Genomic DNA, 22,114 nt, shown 5'->3' with positions numbered 1-22,114 from the left:
CTGGGCAGATCCTTGAGGGGATCTGGAGCAGACCCTGAGGTGCTCTGGGCTGGTCCCTGAGGGGGTCTGGCTCTGCTTGTTTTCCCCCTCCTCTTTCCTTCTCCTCCCTGCGGTTCACTTGGATGTCTCAGTATCTCAAGTTTCTCTTCTCAGTCTTTTTCCTGAGATCACACCTTTGGTTACACCCCCTTGGAAAATCCATGGTGGGAGCCAGGCTGGCTTTTCAGGTTTGGAATTCCTTCGTTCTGTTTTTAAACCTGTAAAGGAGAAAATGTGTTACATGGACAGGGCTGGAGCTGTAAAACTGATCTGGTGTTTCCAAGGGGAATTCATCCTTCCAAGGGATCCATTTCTGTGGCAGAGTATGGGAAGCATCCCAGAGTAACCCCAAACAGGACCTGCAGCTGCAGGACTGGGACAACAAAGTCATGGAGCTGCTGGAGCAAGCCCAGAGGAGCCACGGAGCTGCTCCAGGGCTGGAGCCCGTCTGGAGCCAAGCTGGGAGAGCTGGGGGTGCTCACCTGGAGAGGAGAAGCTCCAGGGAGAGCTCAGAGCCCCTGGCAGGGCCTGAAGGGGCTCCAGGAGAGCTGCAGAGGGACTGGGGACAAGGGATGGAGGGACAGGAGCCAGGGAATGGCTGCCAGTGCCAGAGGGCAGGGCTGGATGGGATCTGGGCAATGAGGAATTGTTCCCTGGCAGGGTGGGCAGGGGCTGGGATGGAATTCCCAGAGCAGCTGGGGCAGTGCCCAAGGCCAGGCTGGACACTGAGGCTGGAGCAGCCTGGCACAGGGGAAGGTGTCCCTGCCATGGCAGGGTGGCACTGGCTGGGCTGTGAGGTCCCTCCAACCCAAACCTTTTTATGACTGTGAAATCCCATTTCACATCAGGCTCACATGGCAAAATACCAGAATCTGGATGAAGGTGCCTGTGATGCAAACGGGTGTTGGATTTGGGACAGCTCTCTCTGTTGGCCTCTCTGGCAGTGATCCAGCTGCTCTGATCAATAATGTGATATTGATTCCCTGCACAGGCAGTGATTTCACCCCTCCAAGTCTTTATTTCCTCTGCCTTCCCTGGCTGTGACCTCCCCACTGACCCATGGCCCCCACACCATGTACAGCCCCTTCCCTCCTCCCCCCTACAGCCCCGGGAAATCAATTCCAAGGAAATATTTGTAGATAGAAATTTTTTTTTTTAAATTCATTAGGCTTTATTTCAAATCCCAAAGGAGAATATGCCAACATGGGAGTACCGTCAGGACATCAGAACCCAGAATAAAATCAGTTTTCTCTGTGTTCAAGGGGAGCTCCAAACCACCCCATCTGCTCTGTGTGTGGGAAACCTGATCCTTTCAGTAAGAACATTAAAATGGTTTCATAACTATATGAAAATATTAAAAGAAAACCACAAGTGTTGAGCTGCACAAAAACCCCAATTGTTTTCCAAATGTTCATAATTCCTGGGTGTCCCTCGGTGTTATTCCAGGTGAAAACACTGGTTCAAGAATAAAGGCACTTCAGAATTCCTGAGGAATGTTTCACAAGCCAAGGACATGTTTGTGTCTGGTCTTTCTACTCATGTAAAATAATAAAACCCTGAATCTGAGAGGAATTCACACGGGACTTCTGTGGAAAAAAGGGGCAGCAGACACTGAATCCTGCTGGCCTCTGATGGACAGCAGGTTCAGGTTTGGAAATGACAGGGTGTGTCAGGGGTCTGGGCCAGATGAGATCCACCACTATCAAACCAGGAAGAAAATGGAGAAAAAAATCCAATAATTTTGGTGTTTGGGGAGGCCAGTTTTTCCTGGTTTGATGAGGTTTTTCAGAGTGGAACTTTCTGCTTTTGTCTGTCTCTTCCACTGCAGTTTCCCTCAGCAACACTTCCCAGCACAAGGAGGGTCCCTGTTAGGGAGCAGCCCTGATGGCTGGCAAACAGCTGGATATTCACCAGCACTTCCACATATTCCCCACCTGGAAAAAGTGGAACTTAATCCCTCTGCTGGAGACAGGCCACGTGAAAAAGGCTTGTTCACTTCCCAGCTGCCAGACTGATTGTGATTTTGTACGAAAGGGTCTCCAGCGTTGTCTCCAGTCCACCCCAGATCCACCTGGCTGCATTGGGCTTGTCAGGAAAGCGACCGAGAGAACCAAAACGTTGGCCAAGGAAGCGGTTAAAATTCGGAAGCACTTACAGGAGCCATTGCTGCACCCTCTGGGAACGACCCCGAAATTCCCATGGGTGGCTTTCCTGGGATTTGAACCTTGAGCCGCGTGAGGGGCAGAGCCCGCGGCAGGCCCTGCCGGAGCCCGGCTCTATTTCCAGTAGATCTTGCCCGCCTCGCCCACGCGCACGGCGCCGCTGGCCACGAGCTGCAGCGCGGCGGGGAAGGCGCGGTGCTCGGCCTCCTTCACCCGCTCGGCCAGCGTGGCCTCCGTGTCCCCCAGCTTCACCGGCACGGCCTCCTGGAAGATGATGGCCCCGGCGTCCACCTCCTCCTGCAAGGGCAACGGCAAGGTCAAGGCTGGAGCAGGAGGGAAGGCTCGGGATGCCCCAGGGCCTCGGGGAACTGGGATTTGGGGTGGGGAGAGCAGGTGGTGAGGCTGACTGTGGTATGGGAAGGGTTCAGAGGAGAGAGGGAGGGAGGCAGAACAGCAGGGAGCAACAATTCTATTCTAGAAAAGCCCATTAGCCAGGGACAGGAGGGGCTGGGCTGGGCAGGACATTCAGCCCAGAGGGGGAATGAGCCAAGGGCTGCATGGAGCTGGGATAGGGATCCAGCAGATCTTCCCTGGAACATTGTGGGGCAGATCCCACAATGGGTTTCTTCCTCAGCAGCTGCCACACAGAAACCCCAAGCCGTGGCATAGAGAAGAATGCAGTTTTCCCTTCTACTGGAAAAAATTATTCCATCCTCTTTTTCCAAGGGAAAGCAAAAATCCTGAGACAGATTCCAGCAGCAGAGGGAGAGGGGAGCTAAAGGAGAGACTTCTGAACCCTGAGAAGTGACCAAAAGGGAACCAATAATCCTTGGCCTGAAAAAAGGTGGCTCTGAAGCTGACAGATCTCTGCTCTTTCTTTACTTAGGGTCTGACCAGCATAAATTGTCAAATTTTGCTCTGTTCTCACAAACATCTGATCACTCCTTAACAAGTCCTGTGCCATTTCCAGTGGGGTTTTTGTTTGTTTGTTTCTATTTTTTTCTTTTTCTTGAAAGCAAGAAACAAGGCGGGTTTAGGACAAAACCCAGGAAGTTGGGGCCATGTTTAACAAAGCCTTTGGCTTAGCCAAGGCCTTACATTAACTATTCCCCCACTCCAGTGAGTGGAAGGCAGCAGTGGGATGCTTAGGGAAGAAGCTCCCTTAGGGAAAGCTTAAACTCCTGGACAAATTACCCATTTCCATTCCTTCTCCAGAGCCAGCAAACTACAGCACTGTATGGCCACAATAAAATCCCCACCTTCTCTACATATGAAGGTCTGAACACAGAGGGCAGGTAGTCAAACACAAGGGTGTAGGGTGCTCCCAGCAGGCTCTGAGGTGAGAATGTTCAAAGGGGAGGAGTGCAGAGGGGCAGGGAGGTGCAGATGTTCAAAGGGGAGGATTTCAGAAAACCAGGAGGTGCAGATGTTCAAAGAGGAGGATTGTAGAGGGGCAGGGAGGTGCAGATGTTCAAAGTGAAGGATTTCAGAAAACCAGGGAGGTGCAGATGTTCAAAGGGAAGGATTGCAGAGAGCCAGGGAGGTGCCGATGTTCAAACAGGAGGATTGCAGAGGGGCAGGGAGGTGCAGATGTTCAAAGGGGAGGATTGCAGGGGGGCAGGAGGGGCAGGTGTTCAAAGGGGAGGAGTGCAGAAAGCCAGGGAGGTGCAGATGTTCAAAGGGAAGGATTGCAGAGAGCCAGGGAGGTGCAGATGTTCAAACAGGAGGATTGAAGAGGGGCAGGGAGGTGCAGGTGTTCAAAGTGAAGGATTTCAGAAAACCAGGAGGTGCAGATGTTCAAAGGGGAGGAATTCAGAAAACCAGGGAGGTGCAGGTGTTCAAAGTGAAGGATTTCAGAAAACCAGGAGGTGCAGGTGTTCAAAGGGAAGGACTGCAGGGGGGCAGGAGGGGCAGGGGGTACTCACAGCCACGAAGTGCACGGTGCAGCCCGTGACCCTGACCCCGGCCTGCAGCACCAGCTTGTGCGCGTGCGCTCCCTTGAAGGACGGCAGCAGGGACGGGTGGATGTTCAGGATTTTCCCTGGGAAAGCAGAGCTGAGGTTATTGACTTTTAGCACTTTTAGGCTGCTCAAAGGGCCATAACCAACAGAGGAATAAAATCATTTGTGAATAGGATTTTTCACAAGTTTTGAAGACGCCGGCAGCCAGCCAGCCCCAAGTGCTGCAGTTTCTGTGTCTGAAATAGCAGAGTGCAGTTACAATTAATGGCTGAAACCATTTCCCCAGGGATTAATAATGACTAATTGGCTGATGTAGCTGTCCCTTCCCTCAGCATCTTGTCCTTCTTTGATCACAAAACCCCTGGGGCTGGCACAGCCCTCCCAGCCCAGGCAGTGCCAGCTGTGCCCCATGGCCACCTTGTCCCCAGCCCAGAGCACTCAGTGCCACCCCCAGGGGACACCTGCAGGGATGGGCACTGCAAAGCTCCCTGGGCAGCCCCTGCCAAGGCCTGAGCACCCTTGCCATGGGCAAATTCCTGCTGCTGTCCCAGCTGAGGGGACCTTAAAACCCATCTCAATCCATCCTCTGCCATGGCAGGGACACCTTCCACTGCCCCAGGGTGCTCCAAACCCCAGTGTCCAACCTGGCCTTGGAAATTACTTTCTTTCCTTTCCAATTTCATTATAGGCAAATGTCCCACCTAATGTCCAACAATGTCTCAGACACACTTTATATCCAAATAAAACTCTTCTTAAGCATCAGCATCTCCCTCCCTGCAGCTTGAGACCAAAAGGTTTCAGGGACAGTGGGCTGGAAACCCCACCCTGCTCTTCTGCCTCCATTTCCCATCAGACTGGGATGTGGGTTCCTGGGTGCTTGGATTTGTTTGGTTCTGTTTTCACCTGTGCTTTGTTAACATTCATAATTAACACTTTAACCTGTCCTTTGTTAACAGTCATAATTCACACTTCAGGGCTGTTAAGCAAGACAGAGTTTCGTAACTCCCACTCAGTGTCCTTGTGACTGTGAGAGAAAGAAAAAGAGCAGCTTTGACCAAAGTAGCAGCAGGAATTGGTTCTTCCTGGATAATTCTGGGGGGTCAGTGGCCAGGCATGGCCAGGACAGGGTCCTGCAGCTGGCCCAGCTCCCTGAGCTAAGCTCAATGTCTGAGCTCACATCTGGTGGTCCCAGCTCAGGTTTTCAAGCTCAATCAAGTTCTGGACACTTAAAAAATGAGTTTAACTCTTCTGTCTGGAAAAAGTTTCCTTTTCTCTCACACCAATCACGCAGGTAAAGCAAATCCTGCACTGTGCAGGACAACAATCAGTGTCCCTGAATCAGAAGGCACTAAAATCCTTTATTTGCACAAGATTCTGCACTAGAGGAAGTTCTGTTCTGTCCTCTACAGAGACTGTCTGCTCCAAACACATCCCTTGGAGTGAGAGATTCTGTCTCCTCCTGACAGCTGCCCACAACACAGACAATTCCATCTCTGGGCCCTGAGTGGAGACAAACAAAACCAATTCACCTGACTGGCTTCACCTGACAGCTTCAAAACCACAGTAAGGTCTCTCAGGAGTGCCTGCTTTGCTCTATTGATTTTAAAGAGAGGTTTGAAAAGTAGTTCAGGTGTGAAATGTTCCTGGCACACCCAGGGGGACACAAAAGTCACCAAAGAGCAGTGAAAGCTGCTTGACACAGGCTGACCAGGATGTTCTGGGCAGCTTTAGGTAACCCTAGCCCCAAAGCAGCTGCTCTTTGTGCTCCCTGGGAAACACAGGAGGAGAGAAAAGTTACAGCTGGGGAGGGAAAGCAGGCCCTGAAGGTGTCACCAGCCTCTCAAAGAGCTGGAAAATGAAAAGATGAGCAGAGTGGAGGCACTGTGAACATTCTGAGCAAGCATAGCCTGGATCTGCCTGTGGAACACCCCACCCATGGACTCAGGCAGCTCCTGGAATGTGGCCAGAGACTGGCCAGGGCTTGTTGCCCAAAACTGCAAAATGCTGCCCAGTTTGGTGGTTTTACAAGGATCCAGAGCAGTTCCTCTGTCAGGGGAAGGAATCCTCAGTGGCTCAGTTACCTCTGCCCTGTACCTCCTCTGTGCAGAGGCACGAAGTCTTCACAGCCTTTTTAAAGATATTTTCTAAGAAATCAGACTACCAAACATGTGTTTGCCCTTGGCTTCCTTCAGCCTCTGCACAAGTGCACTGCCTTTCCCTCTCATGCTTTTCCTTACAAGATGGGAAGAGTCTCATCTCACAGAATCCCAGGAAGGGCGGGCTTGGAAGGGGACCTTGAAGATCACCGTGTTTTAATCTGGTGCCCTCTCTCTTTTTTCCTGGTGACAACCTCTGAAACTCCTTGGTGCACATGCACAGCCCCCCCAGCTGTGCTCACCTTCCCATTTTTTGACAAAAGGACCCGAGAGGATGCGCATGAAGCCGGCCAGGCAGATCAGCTCCACCGAGAACTCCTCCAGGACTTTGTCCACGGCGCTGTCGAACTCCGTGCGGCTCTGGTACCTCGTGTGCTCAACCACCTGGGGAGCCCAACACACAGGAACGTGGACGTGGTGGCAATTCCAGCAGGAAGAACAGCTCCTTAATGCCCAGCTGACAGACAGAGTGGAGCCTGTGCTCCTCCCCACAGACAGGGAGCATTGGAACAAACCGTTTTGGCTTGATAAGGCCACAGCTCTCGATCCCATGGAACACCTACATGGATTTGTAGGGTGCTGCAAATGCAGGGCTTTAAGCCATCCTGAAGTCTTCCAAAGATTTCACCCACTTCAAGGCCTCTGGCAGTCATAAACAGTTGAATCTTGGCAAAACTTGGAAAAAAGTCTGATCACAAACTCCTAAACCAGCCCCTACTCCACAATCATGGAATCCCAGAATCCCAGAATGGTTTGAGTGGCAAGGGACCTTAAATCCCACCCAGTGCCACCCCTGCCATGGCAGGGACACCTTCCCCTGTGCCAGGCTGCTCCAGCCCCAGTGTCCAGCCTGGCCTTGGGCACTGCCAGGGATCCAGGTGCAGCCCCAGCTGCTCTGGGAATTCCATCCCAGCCCCTGCCCACCCTGCCAGGGAACAATTCCTCATTGCCCAGATCCCATCCAGCCCTGCCCTCTGGCACTGGCAGCCATTCCCTGGCTCCTGTCCCTGCAGGCCTTGTCCCCAGTCCCTCACCAGCCCCTTCAGGCCCTGGCAGGGTCTCTGGAGCTTTCCCTTCTCCAGGTGAACACCCTGAGCTCTCCCAGCCTGAGTTGTGTGTTTTCCATCCAGGATTTATCCCCTAATTTAAGCAGGAAGAAGCCAGCATTACCTAACTTAGAGCACCCAGTCTTCAATAGAAGCACCTGTTAAAGGCCACCAGAGTCACAGGGGTGGTTTGGGAAAAGCCAGGGCTGCTCAGGTGACAGGGACAGCAGGCACTGGGCACAGAGCCCAGCCCAGCCCTGGGCTGAACCAGCCTCTGCCCCTGTGCCTGTCCCACCCCTCCCTCCCCAGCTGAACCCCCAGGGCCATCTGCTCTCCCACATTGTTTTTTTCCTGATAAAAACCTTGGGGTTGGCACTGGATGGGCTTTCAGGTCCTTTCCCAGCCAAGCCAGTCTGTGATTCTCTGTCTGTTCTTCACACCACCTTTCCCTTGTGCCCTTTGTGTCCTCCCAAGGAGGAGCTGGAGCACCAGCACAGATCCCAGCACTAATAAAGGAGCAAAGCTCTGGGCCCCAATTTCCCTTGTCTGTATTCAGCAGTGAACAGTGACTGTGAAAGGTTTCTAAGTGACAACAGGATCGTTTCAGATCTGCAACACAAAGGCAAGGCACACAAATCCACGGAAGCTCAGGGAACACTGGGAATGATTCCTGGAGAGCCTGAGGCAATACCCAGGGAGTCAGAGGTAGGTCCCACTGAGTGTGACCTCTCTAGTCCATTCAAAATTGAATTCACATAAAATAGGTTGGTACTTCAGTGTCAATGTCCTACAGTCAAACAACTACAAAGTTTAAGCTGTAACTGAAAGTTTTATGCTGGTTTAATGTAACAACTGTCCCCAAAGCATCAGGATTGCTGGCAGAGAAGGAGAAAAGGAAGGATTTTGCTGCCAGGTACTTGGCCCCGAGCCACAAGTTCACAACAGACCAAAAAAGAAAAGCCAAGGCTCCCTATCAGCCCATGAGCTACCCCATAAAACTCATTAGCACCTCCCAGCCAATGGTGGCTAATTACAAACAGGAAATGCTCACCCTTGTAGGAATCCCAGCTCTCTCAGCTTTCCTCAGCCCCTCCACACCAGGTTTGTTGGAGATAACCAGAACTATCTGTGCATAGCTGGTGTCTTTCTTCGTGCTGTTGATGAGGGCTTCCAGGTTTGTGCCTGGGGGAGAGAAAATAACTCAGGGGTACTGAGAATAAATAGAGGGAACAGCTGGAAGAGGCTTTAAATAAGCAACACTGTGGGGGAGACCAAACCAAACAGCTCTGATGAAACATTAATCCTTTTTTAATTGATTTGCTGGGAGCTGATTCAGACAGCTGAAGGCCTTTCCTGGCAGCTGCACTTGGAAACTGTAATTTATAGCACTGGATTGGTGGCCTTGGTGATTGGGAATACTGGAAATAGAATAGTTGGAGTGCCTACATGGCAAGAAGAAATTCTGATCTATCTGTGAAATGATGCTGCTGTTCCTACAGGGCACCAGAGTGGGAGCCTGAATCAGGACACGTGCAGAGGTTTGGGGATAAACTGAACACAGGTGCCATTCAGTTTGCAGCAGAGGTTAGAAGAGGTTTGTGACTGACATCAATCCAAGCACAACATCTCTCCTGCCTGCTAGAAGCCTACCAAGAGTGCCCATGGAGAACTGCAGAGATTTGAAATCCAAGTTGCCTCCTCCACAGTCTGGATTCCAGTGCAGCAAAGAGCAGAACTCACCTGTTCCAGAGATGAGGACAGCAACCTTCATTTTGCCTGGCTGGATCTTGCCCTGGATATGGCTCTGCACACACAGGGACCTGTTTGCTTGAAGGGCCCGATGGAGATTGAGGACTTCAACGTTGTCAGAGCCTGAGCAGGTACAAGGAAAAACCCAAAAACCAGGAAAACGAAGTATCAGTAAAGGGAGAAACAGAGAGGAGAAAAGCCCCCCTGGAAGAGAGTAATGAACTGTCAGTTCAATACCCCCACAAAAAAAGTCAGGGAGGTGCCAGTGCAGAGGTTTTCACCTCGTGAAGGCTCACAAACAAGGGAATTCCCCTCTGCTTATTCTTTCTGCTTATTTTTCCCCCCAAGGGAAGTGAAGCTGCAGTAACCTTTTGGTAGGGACACCACTTTGCCAATGAGCCAGGCGGTCTCGTGTCCCTGGATGTCCCTGAGGACCTGCTGGGCCATCTCCTTCTGGACCACCAGCACTGCTCCAACCCCACAGTTGAAGGTCCGAGCCATCTCCTCCTCAGAGAGGTTCCCTTCCTTGTGGAGCCAGCAAAAGATTTCAGGGATCTTCCAGGTGAGAGCATCTGAAGAGAATTGAAAATACAGGTCAAAAGTGGAAATTGCTACCAATGGACAACAATTACTGGGGTATTAAGAGGCAAAACCTGTCACAAAAATCCCCCACTGCCCCAGTTCCAACCAGGTGAGGATGATTTACAGCAGCACAAAAATGGTTCTGGACAAGGCACTGGAAAGAAATTCCAAGGACAGGAAATTTCTTTCTTGTCATGTTCTCTTTTAAAATGGTTCTACCCCAATTTCTACAGATTTGTGGAATCCCAGAATGGTTTGGGCTGGGAGGGACCTCAAAGCCCACCCAGTGCCACCCCTGCCATGGCAGGGACACCTTCCCCTGTGCCAGGCTGCTCCAGCCCCAGTGTCCAGCCTGGCCTTGGGCACTGCCAGGGATCCAGGGGCAGCCCCAGCTGCTCTGGGAATTCCATCCCAGCCCCTGCCCACCCTGCCAGGGAACAATTCCTCATTGCCCAGATCCCATCCAGCCCTGCCCTCTGGCACTGGCAGCCATTCCCTGGCTCCTGTCCCTCCATCCCTTGTCCCCAGTCCCTATGCCGCTCTCCTGGAGCCCCTTCAGGCCCTGCCAGGGGCTCTGAGCTCTCCCTGGAGCTTCTCCTCTCCAGGTGAGCCCCCCCAGCTCTCCCAGCCTGGCTCCAGAGCAGAGGTGCATATCCACATAAATATTTATCAGTGGACAAGTTGAAAATTATTTATGTGCAGTTCTTGAGTTCAGAACTCACTAGTAATTCCTTACTTTATTGTACAACCCCGTGAGCTCACAACCTGTGCCAGCCATTTCCCTTTCCAAGGCTCACCTTCCCAGCAGTGAAACCCCTTTCCAGCACACCTGAGAGGAGAATGCTGAGGATTAATGAAGCCAAAGAGCAGGAGCTGTCCCTGAGCTCACAACCACCTCTGAATGCTAATTGAAAACTTCATGAGTATCATTTAATTAGCAATAATTTCATAGGGAATTGCAAATGTTGACAGCTGACTTGGGATTGCTGGTAAGGTTGTTTTCTTTCTGCAAGTGTCCTAAGAAATCCAATCCCTAACACCACCAGGGCAGGGAATTCTGTGGGGAGCAGCCTGTCCACCACAAAGAGTTTTGACTGGCTCTGGTTCAGGTACAAGGAAACACTCAAACATTTCTAGACAGACAAGTCCAGCTCCTACAGCACAAATCAGCTGGTGTGGCCCCAGGCTCCCACAGCCAGCCACATTAACGCGAGGATTTTTCCACAGCTTTCCTTCTGTCTCACCTAAAACGACACCAAAGGACTCTGGGAGAACTCTGGGGATGTTTTCCAGCAGGCCCCCTCCAGTGATGTGGGCGTAGGCTTTGACGTGGCCCGAGCGCAGCACAGGCAGCAGGGTCTTGCTGTAGAGTTTGGTTGGGGTTAACAGGAGCTCTCCTGCCCAGGGAGAGGGAAAAATCATGGAGAGAAATGGGAATCAATATAAAATGGGAGAAATATCAAAATAGCAATTTTGAGCATTGTACTAGAGAGAAACACAAAGTTCTAGCTTTTTTTTTTTTTTAGCCCACAATTAATTATTTATCCCCCTTCCTTTGTTTCTTCCCTGCACATGTGACTCACAGGAAAAGAAGAAGATGAAAACACACTAAAGATGGAATGATTTTTTTCTTTTGGTGCCTGAGAAAAGTTTCAAAGGCCCAGATAAAATAACTGTGCCAGCTGTTGGGAAGCTCAGGAGGAAGCAGTACCCAGTGTCTGATCCCCGGAGACACCGACGCGGGAGGAGAAATCCAGGGAGGACTTCTCCACGATCTTCCTGACGAGGCTGAAGCCGTTGCTGTGGACCCCAGAAGATGCCACCCCAATGACCACGTCCCCTTCAGTGATCCTGTCCAGCTGGGGCAGCATCTGCCCTCGCTCCACGGCCCCCACGGCGAAGCCGGCCAGGTCGTACTCGCCGGGGGGATACATCCCCGGCATCTCGGCTGTTTCTCCTCCTGGGGACCAAAAACACAGCAAAGAGGTCCTGAAAAAGCCTGGGTTTAATCATGGAATCACAGAATGGTTTCATTTGGAAGGGATTTTAAAGCTCATCTCATTCCACCATGGCAGGGACACTTCCCACTGTGCCAGGCTGCTCCAGCCCCAGTGTCCAGCCTGGCCTTGGGCACTGCCAGGGATCCAGGGGCAGCCACAGCTGCTCTGGGTAAAATCCTGCCTTCTTCTCTCCTCTTCCCACTTTTCACTCCCTACCCTGTGCTCCAGCTTCACCTGGAGGTTTCAGCTGTATTTAATAAGGGCTGGATCAAATGGAGGATGGAAAAGCCAAGAGACAAAATGGGGAGCAGTGCTTGGCCACCCAACACTTAAATCCACAGTTAATTGTGCAAAACCAGGCAAGAGATGAGCCCTCACCCCCTCACTATCAGTGGGGTGATGAGTTAAATTTGTTGAGCTGAAGGTTCAGCTCTTGCAGAAGGGCCTGTGGAGTTTGAAAGTCTTGAACTGCAAATAAAATCTAGACATTTTGGTGGTTTCATCACAAGGTCTCACCTAACACAGACCTTGCTGCAGCATGAATGGGGTGATTATATTTGATAAATGCAGAGAACACCTTAAAACAAACATAAAGCTGTTCATGCAGGAAAAAAGTGAACCAGGGCATAAAGAGCTTCTTGTTCAAAGCTTATAAACAGACCCAAAATGACACCCACTGAGAAAGGACTTGTGTTCCTAACTTCCCTAAAAAATTGGAAAAAAGGACAGAACCTTTTCTCAACATCTACCCTAAATCTGTACCTAAACCTAATCTACATTTAACCTAAATTTTTAAAGTACTGTCTCCTTCCACTGTGATTCAGATCAAGTATCCTGAAAGCAAAGACACGGAACACTTTGCTTTTTTACACTTTTTTTTTCCCAGATTCTTCCACAGAGTAGGAAACCAATTACATTAAACCAACCAAAAGACCTTGCAGAAGACTTTTCAGGTCCCCCCTGAGAAGCATTCCTACCCAAAAGAGCACATCCAGCTTTCCTGCAGGCATCAGCAATTCCTGCAATGACGCCCTGAGCCACTTCCACGTCGAGTTTGCCGCAGGCAAAATAGTCCAGGAAGAAGAGGGGCTCAGCCCCCTGGGCCAGGATGTCATTGACACACATGGCCACCAGGTCCTGCCCGATGGTGTCGTGTTTCTGGCACTCCTGAGCAATCTGCAAGACACAGGAGAAGCCTGGGATCAGCTCTGGGCCCCAGGAGCACGAGGCAGGGTCTGCAAGGGACTGAAATCAGGAGCAGAGTCTGAGAGCAATGGACCAAAATCCCTCCAGGTGTTCTCTGAGGAGCAGCTTTGTTTATTATCCTCCCCTAACTCTCTTCAGGAATTATTCCTGTCTCCAATGGCAAATCCAAAAGGCACTGAGAAGGAAACTGTGCTGCAAAAGGGTTTCCTTGCAGCCCAAGCACAACAGCAAACCTGGGATTAAATGTTTTTGCCCATCAATTAATCTTTTTTTTTGGGTGGAGATGCTGCCTTTGTGAAACAAGATCCCTGATTATATTCTTAATATTTAAAACCCAGTTATTTTAGGCATCTTATCAACTTCTGATATTTATTGATGATATTATCATATCAACTTCTGACAGTTGATATTATCATATCAGCTTCTGGCTATTTACAGGTATTTAATTCCTTTGCCTGAAGAAGGGTAAGTTCAGTTTCCATCCCCTTTTTAGAAAGACCAATTGGTATTGTTACAAGACAACTGCTATTTTCTGATAGAACCTTTTTCCTTCAGTGCTGTTTCTCCTTCTTTGGCACGGATTTCCACCTTACCTTGAGTTTGGTGCCAACGCCGTCGGTTCCAGACACCAGGATGGGATCTCTGTAACCAGCTGCTTTCAGGTCAAAGAGCCCAGCAAACCCTCCAAGCTCTGCATTGCAGCCTGCCAGCAGGAAACAGGAGAAACAGCCCAGCTTTACTCCCAGGGGCTTCTCCAGCACCTCCACCACAAATTCTCTCTGAGGTTTGGCAACACGACTTTGCTTTGTCACCACGAAACTTTTCTCTGCCATTTAGAACCTTTTCACTGAGGAGCTCCTAATCTGCTTAGGCTGGCTTTGTCTTTTTCATTTATCATTAGCCTAAGCCTAAAAATCCCCAACTTTGGGACTGAGCAGTCAATAATTCCTGTAACTGAAAGATTTCCCCCTTGCACTAAGTATTTCTCTGAAACACAGGAGGAATTGTGGTAAGATTGTTGTACTGGTGTGAGAATATATATATTTTCCCCTCTGTGTATAGCTGACTTCATTAGAAGGTTCTCAGTTAATTTGAAATAAAAGGGCAATTTCATAAATGAATATTTTAAGTCTGTCTGAAGAATTACAAGGATTTGCTAGAGCAAGATATGCCTGAACCCCAAAACCAAGGATGAATCAATGCTGATTCAACCAAGAAAAAGAGGTGGGTTCCACATCTATCTCAGGAATCCTACATCTCATACCCTTTCTAAACATTCATCCCCCCAAATGATGGAGTTCACTGTGCAAGAAATAATAATCCATGGAATCAAACTCACTACTTAATGGTGAAATTTTTGCTGGCATTTATCCTTACACAGTGCTGAACTGTGCTCTCTAACACTCCTGGCATTCAGGAGATGGAGTTTAGAGCCATTTGGGGATTAAAAGCTGTGCATTTGGAATCAAATCACAGGCATTTGCTTACCACAGGTTTTCTTGTATCATCTAGAAACAGGCAGGACACAGAAAAATGAGCTTTTTATCAAGATCAACTGGTAAATCTCACTGCCAAGAAGTGACCAAAGCAGGAGCAGAAGGTTCTTGTCTTACCTGACCTTGATGTGGCTGCAGCAAAGGGTTTGATCTTCTGCACCAAAGTGTTCCCTGCCTCAATGTCCACCCCACTGTTCTTGTAAGTCAGGCCTCTGGAAAAGTGGGGAGAAAAATGGGATGTCAGCTGATTACTGAATGTATTTTCAAATAATATTTACTTCTTTATATCCCTGTGTGGATGAACTGTGCAGAATCCCATCCTGCTGTCTGAGGAGGCACTGCCAGGAGCAGCACGTGGATAATTCCAGAGTTTTGAAGATGGTATCAGAGCATTGGGATCACACAGTCAAATCCCAAAATAAGCCCAACAACCAAACCCCTGACAAGATAAAACAGGCAGCAGAGACCTGATTTTGCAGGGTTTGAATCCACACAGCCCATGGAGTCCCAGCTGTGACTAATCCCCACCTTGTCCCCAGCCCAGAGCTCTGAGTGCCACCTCCAGGCCTTGAGGTGTCAGTGGGAAAGCTCCAAACCAAACCAAACCAACCCAAACCCAAACCAAACCAAGCACAAAAATGCACAGCAGGGTCAGAGCAGGGCTAAGCTCAAGTCACTTTTCCACCCCCAAGTCTCAGGTGAATCAAGGAGGAAGGATCAACCCAAGATCCTTCCAGGGTTTTACAGCTGCAGCTTTAAGGCTGCCTCTCCTTGTCACTGCAATGATGCCACCTCAGAAGCAGCCATGCCTCTTTCTTACTTCAATGGGCTTTCCATTAAAGAATATAAAACATATTTCCTTCAAAAGACCCAGGTTCCTAAGGTGGGGCTCAGGAATCTAGAAGGAGATGTCTGTAAGCTCTGGGTGGGGTTTATGTAAGATCAACACACTGGAACAAGCTGGTGTCACCTGTGTGTCCCCACAGCACCAGCTCGTATTTACAGAAGGACCTTTCCATTTTGGGGACAGGGACCTCAAGGACTTTTCACTGCAGCAAACACAGCTCGTGCCAGTTGAGCAGTTGTTATTCCCAGGCTGTCAATGGCATGAACCAGGTGCATCCCTATTTTAGATCCATCCCCGTTTTCTCTCTCCTGTGGATGGGATTCAGCTTGAAGTTTAAATTCTGAGGGTGTTGATCAACAAGGACAAATACAACAAAACAACTGAAACCCATTTAAAATTGACTCAGCTGAACAAAAAAAAATCAGTTAATCCACAAAACCCGTCTCAGAAACCAGGTCAAGAATTCAGCAAACATTGGAAAAGTCAGAGGCAGACACAAATGCCTACAATTGCACTAAATGGAGTAAATATTTTTGTACTCTGCCTTATTAAAACTTATTTTAAGATGTGGGAGGTTTTTTTTAGGATCAAAGGAATTTCTGTTTTGAAGATCATTGCTGGAATATCTGGAATTGATGAGACTTCAAGTGCCAGAAGAACTGGCCCAGGAGAAGTGCTGCCAGGAAAATCCAAAGGTGTCTGCACTCACAGCATACCCTGCCCAAAAACTGGCAAGAAGACAAGAATTAGCACAGGCAGCTGTTCAGACTGCAAGTAAGACTCAAGGAAATATTGGCCTGCAACAACCAGAGATCAAAGTCAGCCCCTTTCAGTCTGAATATGATAAATGTCCACCAGATTTGCACCGTGGTTTTAGGAGTATTTCAAATTTGTTAAATTTTTTTTGCTATCTGCTTTGATCCTTTAAATGAATATTTAATTCTTTAAATTTTCTGGAATCTTTTTCATTAAGCATTCTGGCTGTTTTCCTAAGGTGAAATGCCTCAGGACTGAATCCTGCCAGGCTGCCAAGAGGAGGCAAGTCCTGACTTCCAGAGCCATCCCCCTTCCTTCACTGAGTCCCATGGGGACTTTGGGGCTTGGGAGAGTGGAATGTGTCCCTGCCACGGCAGGAACTGGATGAGCTTTAAGGTCCTTCCCAACCCAGCCCAGGCTGGGGGTCTGGACTGAAGCATCCCTGAAGCAGGAGCAGAAGGTGGAGCAGCTCCAGTGCCCCAGGCAGAGACTGCAGCAGCCCCCAGGAGCCTCCAGGCTGGCATTCCAGGCAGGAGCCCTGCTGGCTGTGGCCCAGGAACTCTGCTCCAAGAGCCTGCTCTTGCCTCACTGACCTGGTTCATTTTTCTGCTACAAATCCCAATTCCACCTTTTCACATCAATTTGTCAACAGATGCAGAGGACTTGAGAGAGAAAGAAGACTAAATACCAACACCCTTGTTCTTTTAGGAAGTTTATTGATGATAATTTTACAAAATACTAATCAGGATACACTGCCAGCAGCAACAGAACTGTCACTGATGTACTTCCCAGCCTACAAAATAACCCCTTGGGAAAAGATATGTTGGGAGCTCATTGGAGAAGAGCAGTTTCTTATTAGGTAAAAATTAGTTTAAAAACTACAAAAAGCTTTCAGGAACGTTAAAAGAGGCAATAGGACTCCCTGCTATAAAAAAAACCCCAAAACCAAAACCCACATCACTGCCAGCAGCAACAGAACTGTCACTGATGTACTTCCCAGCCTACAAAATAACCCCTTGGGAAAAGATATGTTGGGAGCTCATTGGAGAAGAGCAATTTCTTATTAGGTAAAAATTAGTTTAAAAACTACAAAAAGCTTTCAGGAACGTTAAAAGAGGCAATAGGACTCCCTGCTATTAAAAAAACCCCAAAACCAAAACCCACACCCATATGATCTCCAGAGTCTTACAGTAAATACTGTGCCAATTAAAGGAATGAGAATGGAAAGAAGGGATGAATCCTACCCTGGTGTTAGGCAGCTATGCCAGTAAAATGTAAATCCCAACAAGGTGGGGAGTTCAAGGTAATTTTAACCATTTCTAAAAGCTGAAAAATAAGCCAGCTTGAATTTTGTTAATATATAAAATCACAGAATCTCCTGAGCTGGAAGGAACACACAGGAATCATGCAGTCCAAGCCCTGGCCCTGTACAAACCCCAAAAATCCCACTCTGGGTACCCCTGGCAGTGCTGTCCAACCACTCCTGGAGCTCTGGCAGCTTGGGGATCCCACTCTGGGTACCCCTGGCAGTGCTGTCCAACCACTCCTGGAGCTCTGACAGGCTGGGTCTGGGACCACATTTCATGATATTAAATGATTTTTCATTTCATGATATTAAATATCAGACTTCTGGACAAGACAAACCCAGAGCAAAAACTGTTATCCAAAACAAACCCAGATGAAATCTGTGATCCAAAGTCCAAGAAGCAGAAGTTGACCTTCCCTAAACCAGGTCTAAGAACTGCAGCAACACAGATCATTCCTGTGTGCTTGTCAGTGTAGTTTAACTCAGATTTAGGAGAGTAAGAACATCAGGCATTTTAAATATTCCTGCCTTGGCTGGTCTTGCTGAGGTTGAGTACAAGGATGGGGTTATAACTTGTCAAGAGTTACACAGAACATCAACAGCAGTTATTGACATCAACCATGGATGTGCTTAGCTCCTTTTCAGCCCCGTTAGTGCCATTTCAGGGATCTGGAATATCTACCTGGATTGCCTGAGGAAGGCTATGGCCCGGTAGCCAATGTCCCTCCTGTAGATGGCCCCCTGGAAGTGGATGGCAGCCACCCCCAGGTTGGCCTCCCGCAGCGCCGTGGGCAGGTCCTCCTTGATGGCCGTGACTGTGAGCACTCTGCCCCCGCTGGTCACCACCCTGCCATCCTTCAGGGCTGTGCCAGCGTGGAACACCTCCAGGCCCAGCTGCTTGGCCTTAGCAAGCCCTGTGGGTGTTGTGAAAAAACATCAGCTGTTGGTTAGAATGCTCTCAGTGAAGAGAGATCGAGCACTTGGTGTCTGAAAGCCACAGTCAAAGTCAGGGTGAGCCTGCTGGGAAATGGGAATAAATCTGTGAAATTACCTCTGGAGGAGAGACAAGTCTACTTTGTGTGTGCTCAGGGATGTGGGAAGAGGTGTTTAGCTGGCACACAGCATCTGATTCCAGCTGGGGTTTTATGCCTCAGTGACATAAACACCAGCATCAACGTGACCCAAGAACCCTGACCAGAACCACCTGACTGCAGCAGGTATTAAATATCAATGCTGTGCCAATATCAAATAACAACAGTGTGGAGAGCTGAAAATACACCAAAATAAACAGAGATGTGTGAAAATTCAGCTGCTCTTGCTGACCCAGAACCAGGGTTTCTATGAATCTCAGTTCCAGTGATTCACCTTCATGCAGCAGGAGACAACAGGGAGAGGCCAGGGGGGGGAATGAGCCTCCTGCAGCTCCTCCTGCTCTATTTACCTGTTATTTCCAAGCCTTTGGGATAAGTCCCTGGATAGCCTTGACTAGCCATGACCACAGTCACAGCTGCACTGTCCTCTTTCCAGGCTGGCATGGAGCTGGCCAGCCTCCTGTTGATCACTGCCTGCATAACCTCGTACAGGTCACTCTTCAGCAGGGGCAGAATCACCTGCAGGAACACACAGCAGCAAATCAAACAAGGTCATTGTCTTCCCTGGCCTTGGAAATACACCAGTGCAGCTGTAAAAGCAGCATGAAATATGCCCACATGTTGTACTTTCACACATCAGACATGCAGTGGATAACCTGAGAGCCCTTAAAAATACTCATCCTCGCAGAGAATTTCTGTGGGTAAAAGAATTGCTACATTTGGAAAGGAAAGGGTGAGGACAAAGAAGCTAATTTGTTCTGAAGAACAGAAATTAAGAGTTTTGTTTAAGAGCAAGGAAAAATCCAGAATCCATTCCAGAAAAGACAAGGAAGTGCTGAGCTCTTCTCAAGCTGACCTTTGCAAAGCCCACATTTGAGTCTAGCCTACTGAAATCCTCTCTGGAATGGAACAATTTCCTAACAGACCTTCTGCCTTGAACAAACAACCCAAATGTTTTAAATCTTGGTGATTTCAAATTCTGATTATTCACCCCAAATCTGGTTAACAGTAGTGGTAGAAGGTCACAGATTTTACTCCTCCCATAATGCCAAATTGTACAAAATAACTCACCTGACACTCTGGGTCACCAAATCTGCAGTTAAATTCCAGAACTTTAGGCCCATCTTTGGTGAGCATTAATCCAGCATAAAGCACACCTGGAACAAAAAATGATACATAAAGATCTCTCAGGAACTCACTTGTTTTGAATCTGTTGATAACAGGGTTTAAAAGGCTGCCACCTGTGACTTTGAGAAATGGTAAAAATACATCAGGCAGAAATAATTGTCACAAATTTACAGCTTATTTTGGAACATTTTCCTTTCTGCTCCTCCTCACTTGAGGAATTATTCCCTGTTCATGACCTCTGTTGATTTCCATGGACTCTGAATCAAGGCACTGGTACCAAACCCAGTTCCTAATAAATCAAAGCTGTTTCCCTTAACCTCCAGTGTGAGTCAAGCTACAAAGAGGAAAAAGCAAAATAAAAGGTTGTTCTCCTTATGATTAAAAATCCCAAGGTTTTGTACATACCCAAATAGGGCACTCCTTCTTTCCTCATGCCATCAACAGTCTTCTGAAGAACAGTCTCTCTGATCTTCTGCAGCAAATCTTTAGAAATCTGATAAGAAAGGATTGGAAACCAGTGTTTGTAAAAAGGCAGGCCTTGGTTTTGTGTTTTTAAGAGCCAAGCAGAATTCTTGGATGCTCTCTTGCTCACTCCAATGGAAAGCTAAGAATGTTTTCCTCTCTATTTCTGCCAACAGAAGTTCCCTATCAAACAAACCCCAAACTACCTTAAGCCAAAATTCACCATGAGCTTTGTTTGGCACAAAGCAAAACTTTATGTTTAGGCCCTTGGTTCTGATGAGCAGCATTTCCTAACCCTTAAATCCTAACCAAACACAAGGTTGCAGAAATAACACTTCCTACTTTGCAATTCCCAGTAATTCAGTGGAGATACCCTCCTCTTTAGAGAAGTTTGTGGAGCTGGGGATTTGACTTGGCCATGTCTGCTTTGGGCAGCAATTTCCACCCAGCAGAGCCCATTCCCTCCTGCTCCTCGTGCTGGAATTAAACATTCCCACAGGCTGTCAGTGACAGCTGGAGTGAAACATCCCCTCCCAGTCCCTTTCCCTTCCTCACCAATCCTTCCTCACCTGAGGAGTTGGGCAATAAGCTCCCATCCCTCCTGTGTTGGGGCCCTCATCTCCATCCATCAGCCTCTTGTGGTCCTGGGCCGGGGGCATGGGAGCAATGGTGACACCATCACTGAAACACAGGCACTGAAACAAGGACAAGAGTTACAGCTCCTGGGGATGGTTACAATTAATAAAACCTAGAAAAATTATACCATCAGCAGTTGAAGTTTGAGTTTGAAACACTCAAAAGGTTTAAAAAAAATTAAAATACTGCATGATGGAAATTACTTTTTCCTTTCCCCTCCCAGCCCCTGCCCCAGAAGGAAGGAATTACATCCCTTTCAAGACTTCCTTTCCTTGCTGATAAAGCTATTTACTTGTGAAATATTTATAAATTTTTTCTATAGCAGTTGTTTTTATCCTCAGTATCTTCAGAATAACAAGGCTGCTGGCATCTTGTGGAACTGGATGATGTTGTGCACTCAAACTGAGTAATGCTGGACCAACGGCAGCAGTACTCAAAACCATTTCACAGTGCTAATTATAAAACCAGCAAGGATCCAAAATAAGCCACACAGGTGTCTCTAACCAATACAATTTTATTTATAAGCAGGGAATGGTTTTAATTTAACTGATAAAATCCTCCACTCTGTAGGTGAAGGCACTTAGTGAATCCCAAACAATTTGGAACAGGTAGAACCAAAGTGTTACAGTGAGATGCACTTACAGAGATTTCTTCTCCTTCAAGAAGTTCTTCAACAACAACAGTTTCCCCAGCTGTGCCAAAACTCTTATCCTACAGTGAAACAAAATCTCTTTAGTTCTGTTCCAGTTTTAAACTACTGAAAATGCAACAAGAAATAGGTATTTTTAATACAGCCAAAAATGCAGCAGATGATGAGTCCATTTCTCCTCCCCAGGGATGTCAACAGTGGTGAAATCCCTACTCCTCTTCTCTCTTTGTTCTTAAATAAGTGCAGGGTTTATTAGTGAATATTTTCAAATAGCTGAGGGTATTTGTGATTAATGAGCAATTCCTCATGCTGTGCCTTCTGAAATTCACCCCAAGAGCAGTGACAGCCAAGTCTCCAGTCTGCACTTTCACTGGATAAAAAAGTGCAATTTTATACAACACATGGGAGGGAGCAAGATTCTCACACCCCAGTGCAATGTTTGAACACTGACTGCATATTCTGGATAATTAAGAAATTAAGAACAACCAGCCCACACTGCCAAGGTGATTTTGGGGGTCTCTAGAAATCTCTAACTCAGGGTTTTTGTAGAAGACATTGGGCCCTGTTCAGACATGAAGTGTGCAGTGACCATAGTCCCAAAATGTGACTGCAGCACCCATGCTCTGACTCCTGAAGCACAAGTGTGTCACAGAATGTGTCCCATGGATCAGCAGAGCTCCACGGAATTTCAGGGTGCTGACACCAGCTGAGGGCCTGACCTGGGAGCCTCAGCTCTGTGCTCCTCATTGGGCAGATAAAATTACTTCATTTGGCCTCACTTCAAATCTTGATGCTCCAAATACATTTGTGGAATATCCTCCCTCAGTGTGAACTTCACTTCA

At 48.2% G+C, this 22,114-nt stretch overlaps 1 protein-coding gene across 2 annotated transcripts in view; it reads right to left on the bottom strand.

Annotated features, from left to right (window-relative positions):
• Positions 1–1,198: 1,198 nt before the first annotated feature.
• The window catches only part of GART (phosphoribosylglycinamide formyltransferase, phosphoribosylglycinamide synthetase, phosphoribosylaminoimidazole synthetase), a 39,927-nt gene continuing 19,011 nt past the window's right edge, over positions 1,199–22,114 (bottom strand). For both annotated transcript variants that reach the window (XM_041402165.1, XM_041402166.1), the window contains 17 exons: positions 21,266–21,334; positions 20,557–20,682; positions 19,931–20,018; positions 19,469–19,554; positions 18,748–18,916; positions 17,989–18,220; positions 14,515–14,609; positions 13,495–13,604; positions 12,673–12,871; positions 11,407–11,655; positions 10,940–11,092; positions 9,482–9,685; positions 9,105–9,236; positions 8,416–8,546; positions 6,561–6,702; positions 4,127–4,242; positions 1,199–2,498 (listed from right to left, as the gene is read on the bottom strand). In XM_041402165.1, the coding sequence (XP_041258099.1) occupies positions 2,316–2,498; positions 4,127–4,242; positions 6,561–6,702; positions 8,416–8,546; positions 9,105–9,236; positions 9,482–9,685; positions 10,940–11,092; positions 11,407–11,655; positions 12,673–12,871; positions 13,495–13,604; positions 14,515–14,609; positions 17,989–18,220; positions 18,748–18,916; positions 19,469–19,554; positions 19,931–20,018; positions 20,557–20,682; positions 21,266–21,334 (2,484 nt within the window). In that variant the 3' untranslated portion in view covers positions 1,199–2,315. The remainder of the gene's footprint in view (positions 2,499–4,126; positions 4,243–6,560; positions 6,703–8,415; positions 8,547–9,104; positions 9,237–9,481; positions 9,686–10,939; positions 11,093–11,406; positions 11,656–12,672; positions 12,872–13,494; positions 13,605–14,514; positions 14,610–17,988; positions 18,221–18,747; positions 18,917–19,468; positions 19,555–19,930; positions 20,019–20,556; positions 20,683–21,265; positions 21,335–22,114) is intronic.

This window comes from Onychostruthus taczanowskii, unplaced genomic scaffold, assembly GCF_017590055.1.
Source record: "Onychostruthus taczanowskii isolate IOZ18803 unplaced genomic scaffold, ASM1759005v1 scaffold194, whole genome shotgun sequence".
Taxonomy (NCBI): Eukaryota; Metazoa; Chordata; class Aves; order Passeriformes; family Passeridae; genus Onychostruthus; species Onychostruthus taczanowskii.
This window is presented reverse-complemented; position numbering and strand designations above follow the sequence as displayed.